The 21,594-nt window shown below is 37.5% G+C and overlaps 1 protein-coding gene across 1 annotated transcript; it reads left to right on the forward strand.

Moving 5' to 3' along the window:
• The first annotated feature begins 18,159 nt into the window (after positions 1-18,159).
• LOC143598243 (ALA-interacting subunit 3-like) lies at positions 18,160-21,077 on the forward strand. Its single transcript, XM_077076511.1, has 6 exons — positions 18,160-18,416; positions 18,488-18,562; positions 18,633-18,746; positions 19,338-19,709; positions 19,992-20,281; positions 20,810-21,077. The coding sequence occupies exons 2-6, from the start codon at positions 18,503-18,505 to the stop codon at positions 20,862-20,864; spliced, it is 891 nt and encodes a 296-aa protein (XP_076932626.1). The 5' UTR covers positions 18,160-18,416; positions 18,488-18,502; the 3' UTR covers positions 20,865-21,077.
• The last annotated feature ends 517 nt before the right edge of the window (positions 21,078-21,594 follow it).

Consider the following 21,594-nt stretch of genomic DNA (forward strand, 5'->3'; position numbering starts at 1 on the left):
CCATGGAATTCATGTAGATGGCATGACAATCGCAACAAGGAAACACGATGCAGGCTCAGATGTTAACATGGAGATTGCGAAAGTCAATAAAAGGATAACCATGGGAGATGATATGTTATTACTTATTGTATAAAGATTGTAGAAGACTAACAAAACAACAAGCAAAGAGGGCAATGTAACAACTCGGGTTTTTAAAATTATATTTTTATTAAATACCCAACTCGGCTCAATGTTCGGGTTATTTTTATTAAGAGTATTTCGTTGTCGAATTAGTTTGATTGCTTTATTAATATTTAATTATTTATAATTAATCTTTATCGTTTTTACACTTTTAACCCAAAGTATAGGTTTTAAATCCTTTTGTATCCAACTTCAAACTTCAAGGTCCAATCTGTAAATATATTATGACCCATTTGATAATCTGGATATCTTAATACCCAAACCCGACCCATATTAGTTTTCTTGAACCCGAATTCAATTTCCACTAACTTAGACCTCAATTCTCATTGCAAGTCCCGAATCTGGATCACTACAATTATGATATCAATATTTCAAGTATAGGTGCGGAATACCTATACTTGGGGATTCAAGAACACGATATGACAATAAAGAGTAACACGGAATTGCTTCAAAACACACGCATATTATTGAATACGTCGGGTGCTTAAGCACCTACAATACTTGATCACCGAATGACTAGGAATGAACAACCCTTTAACCCTACACATGACACACCTATATATAGGGATACCAACTAGCTAGCCGGCCCAAATATGCAAAAGCCCACCGAGAACATAAAGATGTTCTCGGCTCACATGTAAACCCAAAACCTAAGCCCAAACAAAACAAACTAAAAGCAAATTAAGCTCAAACCACAAAACTAGGCCCAATAATCTCCCCCTTGGTTTGTAGCTTGGTCTTTTAATCATGCTCCATGTAATCAATGTCAGCATCTTTCAAAGCGCCTGCCGAATACTTGCATCGGATAATAGAGGCTACCATACTTGTGAATTCTATAGCAGCTATTTCAAAAATCAGATCAGCAACTATTTGAAAAGTACTAAGCGTCTTGATGTCTCTTTCTCCCAGCTTTAATAAGTCTCTTGGATCAACAACTCGGTACTGACCCTTTCCCTTTTCCAGCTTAATAACGATAGTGGTAGTAACACTATCATATATCCAGAATCTCATGTCATCAAATGTGCCATCTGGAATCTTTTCAGGAACAGGAATGGGAGTGGCTTTTTCCGTGGCAGGCCACATGACATTTACCATTGTCTTCCCTGTCTTTGGATCTTGAACTCCTTTTGCCTTCTTCAGAAAAGACTCAGCCGTCTTCATACCAGGGAAACCTCTGTCGACTTGTCTTCTTAGAAAATTCCAGAAGTTCATACTACGCTTATCATTTGTCGGATTGGTGAATGGAGCATTAATCAGGTCACTAAGATCTACTTTGGTCCAAGAACCAAAGTTTTTCATTTTCTGGTAGTATTCAGTTGCTCCTGACTTCCTCTTAACCCACCACATATTCTTATCCGCATCAAAACCCCACGACAGAACTCCCGATCGATCACCATATTTATCATTAAAAACCCTTTTGAAATTCAATAACAAACCTGTCTGGATGATCTGACGATTCAACATTCTGATCTGAGTTTTTCATTACCAACAGCTTTTTCTTTCCCTTTTCAAGGAGATTCATCTTAATTCTGTCAGATTTCTCTTTGGAGACGGGGGGTGCATCCAAATACTGTTGCAGTGATTCCGAGTCATCAATGTTTTCAACAGGGAGAGCAGTAGAACTACCACCTTGACTCACGTTGGGTGCTTTAGAAACTACATCATGACTGCCTTTAAACTCATCTCTAAACTTCTGAATCAACTTTTGTTGGAGGTCGAGATACAAGGCCGTTAGTTCTCCCATGTTTGACTGTAGTTCCTTAATCTTGGAATCTTTATCAGAGTTGCCTGCTTCCAATTCTTGAATACGAACATCTTGGACTACCGAATCTTGTTCGAGTTCAAAGACTCGACATTGTAGTGCATGAACATCAACAGGAGCATCTTCAAGAGCCACACCTTTACCTTTATTCCGAAGGTAAGCTTCTTGCATAACCAGTATCTGGGCAACCTTGTCTGACGTACAGGAGCTTGACGGACCCTGAGTGTCTGGACCAGATGAACCGGAGGGAATATCTGTAGCGTCGGTGTGTGGAATATCTATCTCAAAATCAAAATCAAAATCAAAATCATCACCAAAATCACTAGTCACTAAATCATGAAATGATGGTTCTGCAGCAGATATATCTTGTTCAACTTGTATTTCTAGAGCAGGTGTCTCAGATTGAGTAGTGTGTTGAACTGGGTTGTTTGTTTCATCTGTAGTTGGTGTAGCGGTTGTTTCAGATTCACTTATCAGCATGACAGGCCTCGGGTCTTTCTTTCTTCGCCTACGAGGACCGAGGTATGCAGCTGGATCCTCAACTATGTTTTCTTCATCAATTTTAGCAACAGTCTGAGGAGGCTTCAGAGCAGTTGACTGTAACAGAGCTTTCACAGCTTCCAAAGCACTTAAGTTTCAGTACTTGGAGGGGTATCTGACTAACGGTGTTCAGTCTCATCATCAGAAATTTCGAAAGTTGCAATTCAATACGCGGTTGAGCTGGTGCCGCGTGTTCGTCAGCAACCTAAGCCAAGACAGGCTCAGCTTCTGTCTCAGTAAATCGTCCAAATTTTACCATATCATGAAGACCTTGATAAACAATCTTGGCCCCTTTCCTGTTTTGCTTCATCAACCCAAAGGTGTTGGGTCCCAACGACTTCATATCGATGGTATCAATAGATTTTATAAGATCTGGAAAGTGAGAGTCAAAAATCATCTGCAGGAACCTTGGATACATAAGAAACATCTCCTTCTTCTTCCCTTTCAGATTGCTCATCATTTCATTGAAAACGAACTTGGAATAATTGTAATCCCAATCCATGATCAGAGCAACGATAGCGAACATCTGAGCGTGACTAATCTCATCAGAGCCCCCTTTCCTACCGTACTCGGAAGTGAAAAACGTGTGAATCAAGAATCTCCAATATGGGTGAAACAGTTTTTGATTGCCGCAGGATAGGTGCCCTCGTAACCCATCCTTGTAAGAACCTCTGTGACAGCAACAGGAGAATACTCAGTCGGGTAATCAGTTTGATCACCAAACAATAACACCTCTCTCACAATCGCCTCAGTGATGCTAACTGGCTTCTTCTGTATTTTGGAATCTATGGATATGACTCCGTCTTGTCCGAGTGGATTGATTGAGGCATTGTTCCAGAAATCTATGATCATCTTCTTGCAGATGAAAGGATTTTCTCGTAGTGCGTGAGATATCCTGCATGTGTTGAGGCTGACAATTATAGAGTTGAATTCCTTGTGAGTTAGGGGTGGATCATATAAGTATCCAGCCACGTTGTGCGAGTCAGCAATCTTTAGATATCCAATAGTTTAATTTGATAATTTTAAGAATTGGTTCATGGATTAAAAAATTAGGTCCAGAGGATATTATATGGCCCAAGTGAACAATACAGTATAAGTGTGGGCCCAAACGGTAAGAGTAAGGCCCAATTGGAGAGATCTCGGTCAACAGGGTGGGTTCTTGGTTAACGTACGTCAACAAAACTAATGAAATCAACCGAGAATGGGGGTTCTCGGTCAATAATTAACCAAGAACAAGAGTTTTCGGTCATAACTTGACCGAGAACAAGTGTTTTCTATCAAGACCAAGGGTTCTCGGTCAACGAAAGTCAACCGAGAACTCCTTGACAGTTGGGGACAGAGAACCCCTTGGATTCCACCTCGGGAAGCACGTAATCATCTTCACCCCCACCGAGATTCCTGAAACCTCCATTAAACCTGCAAATAGTCAAGAATAGTCAACCGATAACTCTTGATTAACCCCTCAAATATCCACTAAAACCCTTAAATACACATGAATCCACTGCAAAATCAATTTATTCATGGAATCACTTCACGGCAGTCATCTGATAATACTCTAACTGTATACAAATCTCATAAAGCTTGTCCAATACCTGTGAATCCAATAATATGCACACTGAGAGATGATTAGAGACGGGTTTTAGAATTCGGCTAAGAAACTTGAGAGAGAGAAGATTTTTGATTTTGTGAAAATAAAGAAAAAATTAACAAAACAAACTTTAAAACCACTTAGGTTATACCAAAGTTGGGCCGAGAATGCCAAATGGGCTCAAACCAATTAGCAGCCCTAGTGACATTTCCAGCAAAACAAAAAACCCATATATTGAAGCCCAATTTCAAAAACAAACTCAAATTATACGATCATTTCGAGGAGAGTAATTTTGAGGAAAACTTAAAAATATGGCAAAATAATACAAAAAGAACTTAGCTAAGAATAAAAGGCAAAATAATTAAACATTTTAATATACACAGTAACTCCCTTTGAATTTTTTAAATCGGGATCAAATTTCAGTTTCAGTAAGATGCTAACCTTTTATGAAAAGATCCGAACATGGAATCATATTGTTTAAGAGGCTGTCACAAGGATTCATGTTCAGTGTTATTATGGCATAAAGAGTCAGGTTGATAGCAGGTATAACATACTTAGCATGATTTTCATTGCATCAGTGATATGATTAAGGTTCAGTTCGGCAGAAAGCTTAGATGGACATCACTCATGGACCTGTGGTGCCTCCTATCTCTTCTCAAAGCGTATTTGGCTTTCCCCAGATCACCCCAATTTGACTCAACCCCCTAGTGCTTGATCAAAAGATTTTTATAAAGACAGAAATTTTTAGGCTTTAAGGTTGAACGTTGGACTTAGTGCCAGTAAAATGACAAGCCTTTCATTCGAGACATGACAGGACTTACTTGTGTGCCCCCATCTCTGCAGTTCTAGTTTAACCCTTTAAACCTCTCAAAATAATTTTAATAATAGATAAATAACTCAATAACTCTTGTAAATAACTCTTTTGCTGATTTTTTTATATATATTAGCACAATATATTTGGTGATCAAGACACTAACGGGCTCGTGTATGACTGGGTAATTGCTTTTCTGCCTATCATTCGGAGAGATGTATCTGGATACATGCACCCGTCTTCAGAATGACTCTCCACATTAAGTTTAGCAATTTTAGTTTATATCACTTCAACTTTTACGCACCATGGAAAGCTATCATACAATATCAATGACTGTTCTAGAGCCTTTTAAGCTTAATAACTTCACCCGTTAGGCACACAAAACAATTTGTCTATCACTTTCCAAAGGTTGGATCAATTTTCATTTAAAAAATTTAATGCTTCTGAAGAGCTGTTAACTGAATAGTAATATCATTTCCCACGGAGTTACATAAAACATGTGTGTTAAGTATTCAGTCACCCCGGTCACTGTTAAGCTTTTAGGTAAATGGTTGTCCTGTATGACCAAAAGTGGTTAACCGGACCAACCATGCATAGATATGCATGTCCTTCCAGCTCAGAGTTGCCGACATAATTTTAAGTGAAAGAGCACAAAACACGAAAAACATCATAGTCACCCCGGGTGCTTTCAGTCGTTGGGTAATTGGCTATCCTGTGAAACTGCAAGTAGAACACCGGACCAACCATATACGAATATATGTCCTTCAAACTTGAGCAACCGACATAATTTTAAGCGAAAATGAATTTTGAATAACAAAATCAACGCACACACAATTTTTTTTTTATTTTCTCCCCCTAAATTTGTGCAAATTAAATGAAAATGTACAAATTTATTCCCAAAAAGAATCAATCCTCGAAACGGAGCATTTTAAGAAAACCAACAAGCACATTAAATTTTGTTGTTCCGACCAGTTTAGTAAATAAGTCTGTCACATTGTTATCAGTGTGAACTTGTTCAAGATGAATCAGTTTTCGATCGAGACAGTCACGAATAAAATGAATTTTAATATCGATGTGCTTGGTTTTGGAGTGTTGAACGGGATTTTTTACAATAGCAATGGCTGCATCATTATCACAGAAAATAGGAGTGTCAAGAAATTCCAAACCGTTATCCAGCAGTTGGTTTTGCATCCAGATAACCTGAGAGCAACAGGCAGATGCAGCAACATACTCCGTTTCAGCAGTCGAAGTAAACACCGTCTGTTGTTTCTTGCACTGCCATGAAATGAGACGGTCTCCTAGGAACTGGCAACCAGCTGACGTGGATTTCCTGTCAATGTCATCTCCACCATAATTGCTATCAGCAAAAGCATAAAGATCAAATTCTGATTGTTTGAGATACCAAAGACCTAACTTTGGTTGTCCCTTCAGATATCTAAAAATATGTTTAACAGCAATTAAATGAGAGAGTTTAGGATTAGCCTGGAACCGAGCACACTGGCAGACTGCAAACAAAATGTCAAACCTGTAGCCCTAGAAATGTAGTCATCTCGCCCAAGGAACTCATTTCAAACCTCTTTTTCATTACACCCTCAAATTCTGCACACAACTCAGTGCTGGTGGATCCAAAAATGATGTCGTCAACATAAATCTGGACTAGAATCAAATCTTTTCCTACAGTTTTCCGGAACAAAGTTTGATCAATGGTTTCATGCTTGTACCCATGATCAAGAAGATGTTTGGTCAACGTAGCATACCATGCTCGAGGAGCTTAGTGTAACCCGTACAAAGCCTTGTCAAGTCTGTAAACGTGATCTGGTTTCTTGGAATTAACAAAACCTGGTGGCTGATCAACATAAATCTCCTCTTAACTTCCCCATACAGAAACGCAGTCTTAACATCCATCTGATACACAGTGAACCCCATGAATGAAGCATATGCCAGAAAAATTCTAATAGCCTCAAGTCTTACTACTAGGGCATAGACTTCAATGTAATCTAACCCCTTAACCTGACGAAAACCCCGAACTACCAATCGTGCCTTATTACGAACAATAACCCATGTGTCATCTTGCTTGTTTCTGAAAACCCATCTAGTGTCAAGAGCTTTCTGTCCTTCTGGCAGTTTAACCAGTCTCCAGACCTTCAACTTATCAAACTGATTCAATTTTTCATGCATAGCATCAACCCAACTAGGTTCTTTAAGAGCCATTTCTGCATTTTTAGGTTCAATTTGAGAGATGAAACATGAAAACACACAACTGTTTATGTGTCCTGTTTGGCTTCTAGTGGACACCCCCGCCTCAACTGGACCTATGACATTTTCAATCGGATGATCTTTCTGAATTTTTGATGGAATTAACTGCTCAGAGACATCACCGGTGGATTGAAAATTTGACAAGTTCTCAATATCATCAGCAAGAGGGTTCTTCCATCCAGATGTCGCCGTGCTGTGAGAGTACAAGGTGCTGGCGACATATTCATTTGGAGTGTCATCGGGAAACAAAATGCTCCCGAAGATCTGACGAATAGAACTCTCCCCCTCAACATCAGTTGCATTTTCAGTCACATTTGGCGAGCATTCTGGTTCTGGAGTTTTGTTGGACTGATTTTCAGTGGCAGGTGAAGCATTATTCAATTCTGCAACATCGTCATCAATCAGTGGAGAAATATGAGATACAGTCTGTGAGATTTCCTTTGCAACTTCCACTGTGGGATCACATGGGGGTTCGGAGTTGATGACCGGAAACACATTGAATGGTTTGAAAAATTCATTGTAATCAAATAACCAATCGGGACCAACACAAGCATCAGTCTCATTTTCTTCCAGCCAACGAACCTCATAAGACTCTAAAATCTGTTTGGTGGACTTGTTGTAGACCCTGTATGCTGTATTTCCCGCATACCCAACAAAGTAACACTCATCGGCTGCAGCCCCAAACTTTGGAGTGGTCTCGAGGTTCAGTGAAGTGCACGGACAACCAAAGGCTCTGAAGTGTGCAACAGTGGGTTGATGACCGTAAACAATCTCATATGGTGTCTTCATCTTGGACTTGTTGATTATCACCCGATTTTAAACATAACAAGCCGTGTTAACGGCTTCTGGCCAAAAGAACAGTGGCAGTTTGGAATCACACAGCATTGTTCTTGCAGCTTCGATAAGATTTCGGTTTCTTCTTTCAACCACACCATTTTGTTGAGGAGTTCGTGGGGCGCTGTACTGACGAAGCACCCCCTTTTCTGAGCATAAATGATTCAAAGTCGCATTCTTGAATTCTGTTCCATTGTCACAACAGATTCCCTTCAGCTTTAGATTCAGTTGATTTTCCATTAGCACAACGAACTTCTTGATAAGATCTGCAGTTTCACTCTTATTTGACAAGAAAAATACCCATGTAAAACGTCAGTAATCATCAGTAATAAGGAGACAATAAGAGCTACGAGACAGACTCAGAACATGAACTGGCCCGAAAAGGTCCATGTGAAGTAGTTGAAAAACAAATGAGATGGTATTAATCAATTTTGGCTTGTGAGTTTTTCGATGATGTTTTCCCAAAGCACAAGCCACACATTTTTCAACAGTCACAAAATCCGTGATTGGTAAACCATGCACTAAATTGTTTTTAGCAAGACGATTCAGATTTTTTGTATTAGCATGACCAAGCCGACGATGCCAAATCATCGCATTATGTTCTGACACTTTTGAAAACAAACATGTTATTTCGTCAGGAACATTTTTGTTCATGTCGATCACATAAGCATTATCTTTTCGTTGTGATCGAACATGAATCCACTCTTCTGGTATGATTATACCAGGTTTCAGAATTAAGCACTCCTTTTTAGTAAAATGAGTTGAAAAATCTTTGTCACAAATTTGTGACACGCTCAAAAGACTATGCTTCAATTCTGGAACAAAATTAACATTTTCAAACTTTAAAACACCGTTACTTACAGTACCCTTCTGAGTGATCTTTCCTTTCTCTTCTCCCGCAAAAGACACATACCCACCATTAAATGTTTGAATGTTGTGAAAATGGGTAATGTCCCATGTCATGTGCCTGGAACAGCCACTATCAACATACCAAGGTCTGATGATATTCCTCCATAGATGTCCCTGCACAAAGCGCGGGATTAGTTACTTTTTGGTACCCAGTCCATACTTACACTGGGTGACCGTGACTCATCAACGGTTGTCACAGATTGCCATGACATATCCTTTTGATCATCAAAAATGGAATGAGTTGACACTTTCGCCGGAGATTTAGGCAACCATTTATGCCTGTATGATTTGGAATTATAGGTACGAATGGTTGTCATAATCTCCGGTGATTTAGATGTAGATGGAGACGAATCGGTCTTCTTTTCCTGTTTTGGTCTAGCCTTAGTGTTCATGTGAGAATTTGAACTTGGAACACCATTTCTGACTCTTCTGTTGGATATGTTAGATTTGGTCTGATGAGGACTAAACCTGCCAGATTTGTTTCAATTCCAATCATCGTCAAAGGAACTAGCTTGACAATGCCTGAATCCTTGCCTGTACGCGTTATGGGGCATGTATGGCATATTCCTTTGATAACATCCGTAGTAAGGAACATACGGACGACGTGGACAATTTCTGGCAATATGACCAGGAGTGCCACAATTGAAAGAAGTTTGACGTTTTATGAAAAAGTCATTTTTGGCAACTCCTTGTCTGGACTAGTTGTGTGGACCAGTCTGCTTCAGTTTGCGAGAACTCATGTTCTCCCATTTTAACTTATCACCTTGTTTGTCATTAGAGCATCCCTCTTTGACAAATTTAGGTGCAACATATTTTTTTCTTGATGTTTTTGAAATTTTTGAATTTTTAGTTTTATTAGAAACCACATTAGTAGAGTTCAAAGTGTCAACCGAATCAACCACACAAGAAGCCTTGCTCTCCAAAACAGAGCCCACACAAATAGTCGAAATAACAGAATTCAAAACAGGAAGCTTTAAAGAAACATCAGAAACAGTATTATTACCAAAATCAAAACAAGGGTCGTCATCCTCATCAGTCCATTCCTTCACAATTACTCTTTCTGCACATGAAGTAGATACATTAGAATCGTTCATATTTGAAGTAGACGAACCAGCATCAACAGATCTGGTTCCATCACCTTTGTCTTGTTTACCATATTTCATATCCTTTATCTTTTATTCCTGTTCTTTGGTGACAGGAGTAGGAACATAATTGTGATTATATGGAGGGGGAATTTGACTTAATCCTATTCCCTCACCTTCATTTTCTTTCCACCACAGTTGATTTTCAATCATTGAGTTGACAACCTTACTGGATCCATAGAATTTTTTAAAATTAAATTCAGCCTTTTCAAACTTGCTAGTTAGATTTAAAATTTCTAACTTAGAGGCTTCCAGTTTAGCAGTTAACTCAGCGATTTCTTGTTTAGCATCAAGATGGTGACAGCTCTTTATGCTAGAATTAGACTTAAGTTTTTTAATATCCTTGTTCAGAGATTCTATTTTGTCTAGAAAGCCCTTTTCATTTTTCTTAAGTTTAAAATTCTCTGATTTTATTCTTTCCATATCTCTACTTAGACTGTCATTATGAAGCTTATACATTTCAATTTTCTCACCACAATTTAAAGAACATGGTTGAAAACGTACCTCAGATGAATCTAGAGAAGTGAACGCCATGTATGCAAACTGGAGTTCCTTGGCCTTCTCCTCAGCAGTGTTTTCTTCTTCAGATTCTTCAACAGTTGCGAAATTTGCTGTTTGATTTCCAATGTTAAGCGCAGCCATCTGACCTTCCCAAGAGAACGTTTGAGCAACCATACCTCTTTCACCATTACCCGAACTACCTCCACCCTCACCCCGAGTATTACCAACTGGAACTAATGCCCTTTCTGTATTTCCATCTTTGGCTGGGTTAGTACATTCACGAGCGAAATGACCCAGCGCGTGACAGTTGTAGCACCTGAGAGTCTCTTTGTTAAAACCCACCTTTTGGTTATTAGGCATGTTCCAATTATTTCTACCCGTCCTTTTAGTAAACTTCTTTGCATGGAAGACCGCCATAGCAATTTGCCACGAGATGTCCATTTCTTCAACATCATCGGGATGTATCTGATCTAGTTCAGCAGTGACCACAGGTTGAACCAGGTCTCCGGCCAGAAAAGCATGGTAACAGTTCATAAATCCAGCCATTAGAGATATATTCTCTTGAGTCTCTTTTGGTATGGTGGGAATATGGCTGAAGTTCTGACTTGGAGTGGTTTTACCATAATCATTTGTAGACTGACCAGACTTGGTGAAGAATGCTGGAGCTGGATTGGGCGAATTAGATGATGACGATTGACCAAGAGTGGATGAAAACATCTAGAAGTTTCCCTGTGGTGGGTGTTGAGTAGGCTTGAACAGTGAGAAGCTATCTTGAGACATGAGAGCACTGTTAGAAGCAACATTATATCCCGCAGCACTGTAAGAACTGGCGTGATTTATTGCCCGTTGTTTATCATCCATATCACAGGCTTTAATAGTGGCTATCATTTCAGTCATGTTCATTCTGTTAAGATCCTTGGTCTTTTTGATAACCGCAACATTCATGTCCCAATTTTTTGGTAAAGAGTTCACCAACTTGTTGTTAATTTCCGAGGTTTGCAGAAAAATTCCTGTAGTTCTCATTTCAGTCACAAGTGATATAAACCTTTGAAGTTGGGATTCCAATGTTTCTCCCAAAACATGATTAAACATATTAAATTTTTGTCGCATGAGATCTTGGCGACTTCTCTTCGTATCTTCATTTCCCTCATAAACTTCTATCAGTGCCGCCCACAACTCTTTAGCAGACTGTAGTTCTCTAAACTGAAGAGAAATCTCAGGTGAGAGTGCCATGGTTAGAGTGGAAAGAGCTTTCTCATCTTCTTCAACTTTAGCAAAGTCATCATCATCATATAGAGTAACCGGCTTCACAAGAACCTCGTTTGAACCATCCCGTTGATAGGTGATCCTTTGAGGTCCCCTCACAATGCTTTTCCAAATTTTTGAATCTTTCATCTTGGCATAGTGTTAGAGATGGAATTTCCATTCACTGAACCCCTCATGGGACAATAAACGGGGTATACGAGTGGCAGTTCCCATAATGGAGTCAAGTTCCTGATGAAGTGACGAGTTGGTTGAGTTACTAGTGTTAGTTAATTGGGCCATATTAAACTGATTTGATATTGTATTTAAGTCCAATTAAAATTTAAGTCCAGTAAGTCAAAGGGGAGCAAGCCCAAAGTAGTGAACTGGGCTGAGAACACGTTGTGTTGACCGAAAACTCAGACTTTGGCCAAGTGTTGACCGAAAACAAGAACTTTAACCAAATGTTGACCGAAAACTGAATTCTTGACCAATTTGTTGACCGAGAACACAAGTGTTGACCAAAACTTGACCGAAAACCCCTTTTGGCCAAGAACTACGAGTTTCCGAGAACAGGTAATCACCGAGAACAAAATTCAACCGAGAACTAATGGTTATCGAGTACTACAGTGGCCGAAAACAGAAAATCTTCAACTAATCTTGTAACTAACTCCCGAGAACGTAGGATCCTGATTTGTTTCCAAACCAAGGTCAATCTGTTCACAAAAATACTTCTTCATTCTTCTCCGGTCACTGTTTCACCGGAAAAATTATGACCACCGTAGATGATATTCTCGAATCGTTGATATCACAATAACGAGCCTGAAAAGGTCTAAGGCTCTGATACCAATTGTAAGTCCCGAATCTGGATCACTAAAATTATGATATCAATATGACAAGTATAGGTGCGGAATACCTATACTTGGGAATTCAAGAACACGATATGACAATAAAGAGTAACACGGAATTGCTTCAAAACACACGTATATTATTGAATACGTCGGGTGCTTAAGCACTTACAATACTTGATCACCGAATGACTAGGAATGAACAACCCTTTAACCCTACACATGACACACCTATATATAGGGATACCAACTAGCTAGCCGGCCCAAATAAGCAAAAGCCCACCGAGAACATAAAGATGTTCTCGGCTCACATGTAAACCCAAAACCCAAGCCCAAACAAAACAAACTAAAAGCAAACTAAGCTCAAACCACAAAACTAGGCCCAACACTCGTTTAATTGATGGATTTGATTTTGGAAATCGTTTACATATATAAATCTCGGCCTAAACTGACATCCTATACAAGTAAATATATCAAACTATGATCTGTTTTCCATTTTTAATAAACCGTCGAAACCCGAAATCCTAATTCTATATAAACGGTGATGATATTCCAATCAAACTCACATCCACTTTCCCTCGGGCGTCGCTAACAGAAACACTATCATCAATTATATTATCATTACTGTTTACTAGCTCGTTCGTAAGCATTTGTGGCCGGCAACTGTTAGGTCTCGTTCACCATCAATCCAAACGTGTTAAGGCTTTATCGTCAACGCGTGATTTCCCGCATTCTTAATATTCTCATTCATCTTTGTTCGTCTATTGAGGTGAGTACCACATTCCCCTATTTTACTCATTTTCCACGTTTTTGGGACATATGCGAAAATTATATTTCTTATATATACTTATACTCAAAACTGCAACTATTGTCTTATGTGTTGAAAACTTATACCTTACTTGTTTATGTGCTTACTTGCTTATATGCTTCCGCATTCGGAGAGGTCCAACATAATCTCAGAATAGTATGATCATACGCCAGTCATTAGCCTTTGTGCTTCTCGACATCTCGGTTCTACTTGCTCATTTGGTTAATTTGTTATTCTCATATGACTTGTTGCAATTACTTATTTTTATATATACTATATGTACACTTAAACTGGTGTGTTGCTCACTCAACCTTGTGTTGACAAATATACTTTATTTTCAACGCATATGCAGGTATTCATGTGATGTGAAGTAATTAGAAGATCACTTAAGGATGTCTGCTAGAAGAAAATATTAACGAGACAATATTATTTATGATTTATATTTGTTTGATACATTATTGTTTTCTTTGAATATTATATGGATTTTGTTTATATGCAATTTAATTAATAGATAGTGAAACTTATAATATTGCTTGATAGTAACCTTTGAAAAGCTGTGAGCATTCAGTTCACGCCCCGGCATTTCCGCCGTAGGTTGGGGTGTGACAGGCAAGAAGAAAATTCAGGAGATCAATGAAGAAACAAAAGGAAAAGGTTAAAGACGGACAATAATTTCCAAAAGATAAGTTTTTCATTATGTGTCATATTTGTAAAGATATTGGCCACTTTTCATATGAATGTCCAACAAAATATGCAAACAGTTCCATGTTTTCATCAACTAACGAATACATGGTTATTGAAACCGAGGTTCAAACATGGGACAAAGTTTGGTTTGTAAACACATGCTTAAATAATCATATGACAGGAAATAGATTATTCTTTACAAGCTTTAGAAAATCATTTGGGGTGGAAACTATAGTGGATGAACATATTTGTATGTTCATATACGGGGGTGGCATTGTTAAAATTGATATCCATGGGAAAGAGGAATTTATTCCTAATGTTTATTATGTGCCCAGCATGGATAAAAATTTATTTATTTTGGATTAACTTAAAAAACAAGGGTATGAGGTTACCCTAGTTGGAAGTGAATGCCACATTAAAAAACTGAATGAAGAAAGGCCAATGATATGCATCTTGAAGAAACAGCAAGTAATGAAATGCTTGCAGGCCCAAATGGGTCAGGCTCAACTGAATGAACAAACTTAAAATAAAGGCAAGTTGTTTTAGAGAATTAATTTTGAGGCACTAGATTTGATGGTATATCAAGATAGTGAAGAAAAAGAAGTGTTTTATCTACAAAATATATCATCGTATGATGATTGTATGAAGTTCCTAGACATGCTGCAGATCCATTCATTGATCGAGAGATTCAAAGATAATTTTAGAGAAAACTTCTATGGCTTATTAAACTGGTATCATAATGTTTATTTGGTATCACGTTTCAACCGACCCGTCTCCCTTACGTAAGCAATGGGAAGGAAGTCGACCTCTTCGACTTATTTATGTTGATACAACTACAAGGAGGATACATAAAGGTTACCATTAAAAAAACATGGAAATGAGTGACTGTCAATATGGGTCTTGATATTGACATGGACGCAGAAATCAAGACATTATATAAACTCTATTTGGAGACCTTGGGCTTGATTTATGATGTGCTACAAGGAAGGAAGATCCATGTTGAAGAAAACAAAGGTAAGACCGGGCCAGCTGTTGTCCGGGTAAAAAGAGGAAAACTCAAAGAGTAAAGAAAGAAGACCCACTTTTATAATTAAGGGGGGTGTTGAAATTAGTTATAAAAGAGTTTGTTATGTAATTATGTATTTGTTGTATTATTAGTTAAGTCAAAAGAACAAGGGTCGTTTATGTTAGTTTGTATTTATGTCACTATGTCAATTAGGGTTACAGTTATTTAGCCGTCAAGGTTGTTGTGTATAAATAGGATCGATCAAGTCTGGAATATATCAGTTCGTCATTGTATCAAAAAACCTTATGTTCATAATCTATTTTGTTTATTGCAAATCACTGTTCAATCAGATTATTCATGATAACAAACCTTTTCATTCCCACTCTCTATTAAATATGTGTTTATTAAGCTTCTTGATATCCAACAAATGGGACGGGTATACCCGAAACCTTCTTGGTATACCCGAAGGCCGAAACCCAAAACAAATGGAACGGGTATACCCGAAACCTGATGGGTATGGGCCGGGTATGGGATTAGATGATAACCGGCCTGATTTCTCGAAAACACATACCCGTTTACCCGAACCATATACCTGAATTATATACCTAAAAAATTCTTTGTATCTCATAGGTTGTGAAGTATATATATAAAAATTATAATGATATTATTTATTTATTGACACGCTTCTATATATGGAGTACATTATATTTAAATTTGTAATAATTGTTGTATGAATAAAATGTATAAAATAATTATAATGATTAAAAAATGTACTTGAAAGTCCTAACGGGTATGCCCGATACCCGACATATACCCGACGGGTAATGGGCCGGGTATGGGAGACGATTTTACAAACGGGTATGGGTATGGGATTATCAATACCCGACACGTTACCATCCCTATTTCAGTTTCAACGTGAACATCCTCATTCTCTATCATTCACTTTATGTTGGGTGGCAGTTGGCCCAACGTCTAGTACAACCTCCACCATGCTAAAGACCTCCTCATCCAGCCATTTTAATATTAATTAAAGATATGAAACACTCATGCTATCATGCTATGTAATAAAATAAAACTCTATAAGTAAGTTAAGACTATGATTGTGAAATCATGTACTATTCGAGAAAAGCTAATGTTTTCGCTGACGCATTGAGCTAAAAGAAATTATTAGAGTAAATTCTTACAAACTTGTGGTGACAACATGTTTAATGAGGCAAATTAAGAATGCTCAAATGGAAGCACTAAAGGTTGAGAACGTAAAGAAAGAAATTGTAGTAGTAGTTAGCAAAATGAATTAGGAGAAAGGAGTTAAGACCATATCTGGCTGAATGTGGATCCCTAATTAGCATATATCATAATCTAGATTCTAGACGAAGCACATAAATTTCGATATTCCATCCATTCAGGTACCATGAAGATGTATCAAGACTTGAAAATGAATATTGGTGGTAGGGAATGAAGAATGAAGTAACTCAGTACGCGGGCAAGTGTTTGACTCACTTCCACATCAAGGCTGAACATTATAAGCCATACGGTAAAATCCAGCCATTGGAAATACCATAACTGAAGTGTGAGCACATCACAACTAAGCTACGTCGTACAACTAGGGTTATAACACCATCTTGGTGATTGTGGATCGTTGACCAAAAGTAGTCACTTCTTCCGATGCATGAGACTTTTACTTCAAAAGTGTTATTTGAGATGTTTTTTAAGGAAGTTGTTGCATGGCTTGAAGTACCATTATCTTTCATGTCTGAATGAGACTCGTGATTCACTTCATGGTTCTGGAAATGATTCCACGAGGCAACGGGTACGATGTTGATATCAGCACGACGTATCATCCTCAAACCGATGGAATCCAAAGTAGTCATTCAAACCCTCGAGAATATACTATGCCCGGGTATCATATATTTTTGTGGAAGTTAGGAGGATCATCTGCCCCTGACAAACTTTTCCTATAATAACAGCTATCACACAATGATTGGGATGTCGCCCTTAGAGATGATATTATATGACAGACGCTGCAGGAGTCTCGTATGTTGGGACAAGAATGGAATTAAATGGAATTGGGAATATTATAAGTGATCAAGGCTACATTAGAAAAGTTTGAGGAGATAAAGGCTCATATGAAAGCAACGCAAAACCCTCAAAAGTCTTATGCCGATAAAAGACTAATTGTATTTAACGTCGGTGACAAAGTGATGCTCAAGCTATCCCCTTGGATGGAGAGGAGGGGTCTCATTTGAATTCGTAAAAGGGAAAAATTAAGTCAGAGGTTCATCGGATAATTCAAAGTTTTGGCGCATGTGGGCGAGATAACCTACAAGTTGGAACTACGTGAAAAGTTAAATGATACAACCTATGTGTCTTTTGACAATATCAAAGTATATGACATATTGAATTATGTTGAGGAGCCGGTGGCTATTGTCGACCGAAAAGAAAGCGGTTGCGTAAAAAGATCGTTGGTCAAACTAATGTACTTTACTCGGGAAGCGTCAAAAGGAGTGAGAAGAGACAGGATGAAGTTTTACTCGTTTTTGTTTAACGTATAACAAGTTTATGGGGGAAAACCTTTTGTAAGGATGGTAGACTAATTCTAATGTGGTTTAGTTTCGGTTTCAAATCAAGAAACTTGAAATTTAACAAGATGTGTGTTTATCAGTTTAAATATAAAATCCCTCCACTCATTTTTCTATTTGGCTTTGTGATATATTAAATGTTTAATAATGATATCTTAGCCCAATACAATATGCATTAGCCCAATACAATATGCATGTGATTTGATTTTCGAGTTTAACATAACTGAGTTTTCCAAAATCAAAAGTAGATTACATGATTCTGGTTCGATTTAAAAAAAAGGAATTTAGATAAAAGTCGCAAAACTAACCAAACCGAAAAATCAAAACCAAAACCCGAACCAATAAGGAAACATAAGATATAAAGTATTCTTTCCTTGTGGATGGAAGGTCAAAGTGGAATATTTAGAAAGTCAGAGCAACCAAACCAAGAGGAATCACCCTCCATCCTTCGTAACCACCCCGTCCGTCCAACCACCGTCGTGTGAGCTCATGAGTAATCCAACGAATCCCACCGAGCCACCGGGTCCATCTTCTCCAAGGCGAAACTCCAAGCGACCCAAATGCATGTAAATAATTCTTCAATTTCATTTCTTCATCAATAATTATTAATTACCATCAAATCAAATCAATTCACCAATTGTTCATTTCACTTTCCCCTTATTTTCAGATTCTAGATTTACCCAGCAAGAGCTTCCGGCCTGTAAACCAATTCTCACTCCACGATGGGTTATTATTATTATTATTATTAATCCTTTATAATAATAATGTATCAATTAATTAATTTGTTTTAATTGCAGGTGATTTCTGCGTTTATGCTTGTCACCATTGTTTTCGTTCCGATAGGGCTTGTCTCACTCTTTGCATCACGTCATGTAAGCCTTACTTTTTTAATTAAAGTCTTATTATAGTGTTAATTACAGTTTATTTTGGTTGAATTCTTAGGTTGTCGAAATTGTTAACCGTTATGATGATGACCGTGCACCCTTGGGATCGAGAAGTGATAAGGTTCGGATTATACAATCGGATGCGGATAAAACCTGTAACAGAACACTAACTGTAAGACCCTTTTCATCACTTTCTTGATATCTTTTGCTTACGGGTGCAAACGAGTCGAGCTTGGCGTGTTTTGACTTACGAGAGCTCAAGCTCTGCTCGTTTTGAGCTTTTTTTAAAGCTTGAGCTCGGCCCGTGAGTCGTTTATTCCAAGCTCATGCCCAGCTCGTTTATTCTTTATTAGTGTATTTATATACATTTTTTATATTTTGAGAGTAACTTTAAACCTGCCTTGTTATTTATTAATTTATTTGTATACATTTTTAATTATTTTATACATTTTAAGATTAGCTTTAAACTAGCTCAAGCTCATGTGCAGTACCTTAAACGAGCCAAAGCTAGATTGGAGCTGTGTGGCGTAAAATAAATGCTTAGAATTCCAAAAGAGTTGACACTTAAAAATACACAAGGGTCGACAAGCCTAAACGGGCTTGTCGTACAAGGTTCAAGCTCGGGCTCGATTAGTAAACGAGCTTTATATGAGGCTTGGGCTCAGCTTGTATCGATGATCTTGAGTAGCTCATAAGCGGTTCGGCTCGTTTGCTATAATTTATAATCTGATTTGCAGTTTAACATATAATAGATGGTTTTCAGGTGCCAAAACGTATGAAGAAGCCTATTTATGTGTATTATCAGCTTGACAACTTTTATCAGAATCATAGAAGGTATGTTAAGAGCAGAAGTGATCAGCAATTGAGGAACAAAAAATATGAGAATGACACGAGTACGTGTAAGCCTGAAGATAATGTAAATGGCACAACGATTGTGCCGTGTGGGCTTGTGGCGTGGAGTATGTTTAATGATACTTTTAACTTCTCAACCAATAATAATGTGCAATGGCCCATAACAAAGAAAGATATTTCATGGAAAAGTGACAGAGATCATAAGTTTGGCAAAAATGTCTTCCCTAAAAACTTCCAAAATGGAAGTATTATTGGTGGTGCACATCTCGATGAATCTATACCAGTAAGCCTCTTAACACTATGTATTGAATGATGATGATTCTTATCTGGGACACGATCATGAGAAAACTCATTCTTTGCGAGAAAACCAAAAAACTCTGTACTACATATATGCAAAAATCATACTACACGATATACTACATATATGCATATATGCAGTATAACGCATATATGTATATGATGCTTCATGTATGCATATATTTATATATTGAATGATTCTAAGCTTCGAACCATTATGTTTACAAGGATTGTATATTAATATCAACTTATTGGGATGTATATATAGTTAAGTGCACAGGAAGATCTTATTGTGTGGATGCGGACCGCAGCTCTTCCAACTTTTAGGAAGTTGTATGGTAAGATAGAGGTGGATCTTCAAGCAGGTGATACAGTCAATGTGGTTATGCAGAATAACTACAACACCTACAGTTTTAATGGCAAGAAGAAACTTGTGCTCTCAACTGCCAGCTGGCTTGGTGGAAAGAATAACTTCATTGGCATCGCGTATCTTGCTGTTGGTGGATTGTGCTTCATGCTAGCTATGAATTTCACCATTATATATTTGTTTAAGCCAAGGTAATTCTAATACTATATTACTGTGTTGGTTTATATAGACTTTGTTGTTGCTTCCATTATTATTTAATGGACAGGTTACAATTTTCATCGTTTAGGACTTTAGATATATAGCAAATTTCACTTGTCGTTCTTGAACTAAGGAAATAACAGAAATCATTCTTTATGTAATATGTTGTAAAAGTTTACATCCTTTCTTCTAACGGACTTTAGATCTATGGACTATGTGAATTATTTTATTTTTTAAGTTCTTCAGTTCTTGCTTTTTTATTTAGTAAAATATCTCTTTTGAGGAAATGGGATAGAATGACCAAAATGACCTCATGTGCTCTGCACATGACTGCCTGTAACATCTAAATCTAGCGTCCGTTAGAGGAAAGAACATATATTGTTACAAAATATTAACGTAAGTAGTATAAAATTATGCATTTTGTGAGATTAATTTATCGAGGTTATAATACATAAATATGGTGGGATGTTATATAATTTGGTGATTGGAGGTTACTAATTTGTTCTTATTATGTGATTCAGGCAACTTGGAGATCCATCGTATTTGTCTTGGAATCGTAGTCCAGGTGGTCACTGATCGATTCAATCAAAAAATGTGTTAAAAGATGCACGTTTGGGTTGTAAGTATTTAACGTGATATTTTTTGATGTTTTTTTTTCACGGAAATATTGATTTCTTTAACTTTAATGTTGTGTTAGGAAATAGTAGGTAACCGCAACTGCTTTATTGTAATGTGAAATTCTTATTTATTTGGTGATTTCTGCTTGGAAATTTTGTTTTAGGCGTTAGCTTCAAATTATGATGTATTCATGTACTCGTTTAATTTTAGGGGTTCTTTGTGATTTGCTTATTATTATAGCAACTTTATCTGTCCAAAGCGGATATTTGAATATTTACCAGTCAAATAAGTGTTTTAATAAGCAGTTTAAAGTTAAAGGTTGCTATCTAGTGATTCAAATGGTTTGTTAGAAAGGTAGGATAAAATGGGCCATTCTAGAAGTAATTTCAACAAATTTGAATTTAGTTGTTTTAACCATTACTTGGAATAAGGAATTACTAGTTTGGTTGATGGCATGCCATTTAAATACCCTAAAAATAATGAACCGTCTAGACAATTTCATATTGAATTATTTTGCTAGTATTTCTAAAGCTCAATTAGATTTTTAAAAAGTAACAGAAGAACTAAAGAACATGCGTAGTGTGGCGCTTTCCTCACCTAAAGCATCCATAGTGCCAGGAACACCACCCTCTTAGACTATGTGTTGTGGTGGATTAAACCTCCAAGATTCATCCTATCATATTCTCGG

Source organism: Bidens hawaiensis, unplaced genomic scaffold (assembly GCF_021521415.1).
Source record: "Bidens hawaiensis isolate Kalapana, Puna unplaced genomic scaffold, B.hawaiensis_p1.1 tig00001842_1, whole genome shotgun sequence".
Lineage (NCBI taxonomy): Eukaryota > Viridiplantae > Streptophyta > Magnoliopsida > Asterales > Asteraceae > Bidens > Bidens hawaiensis.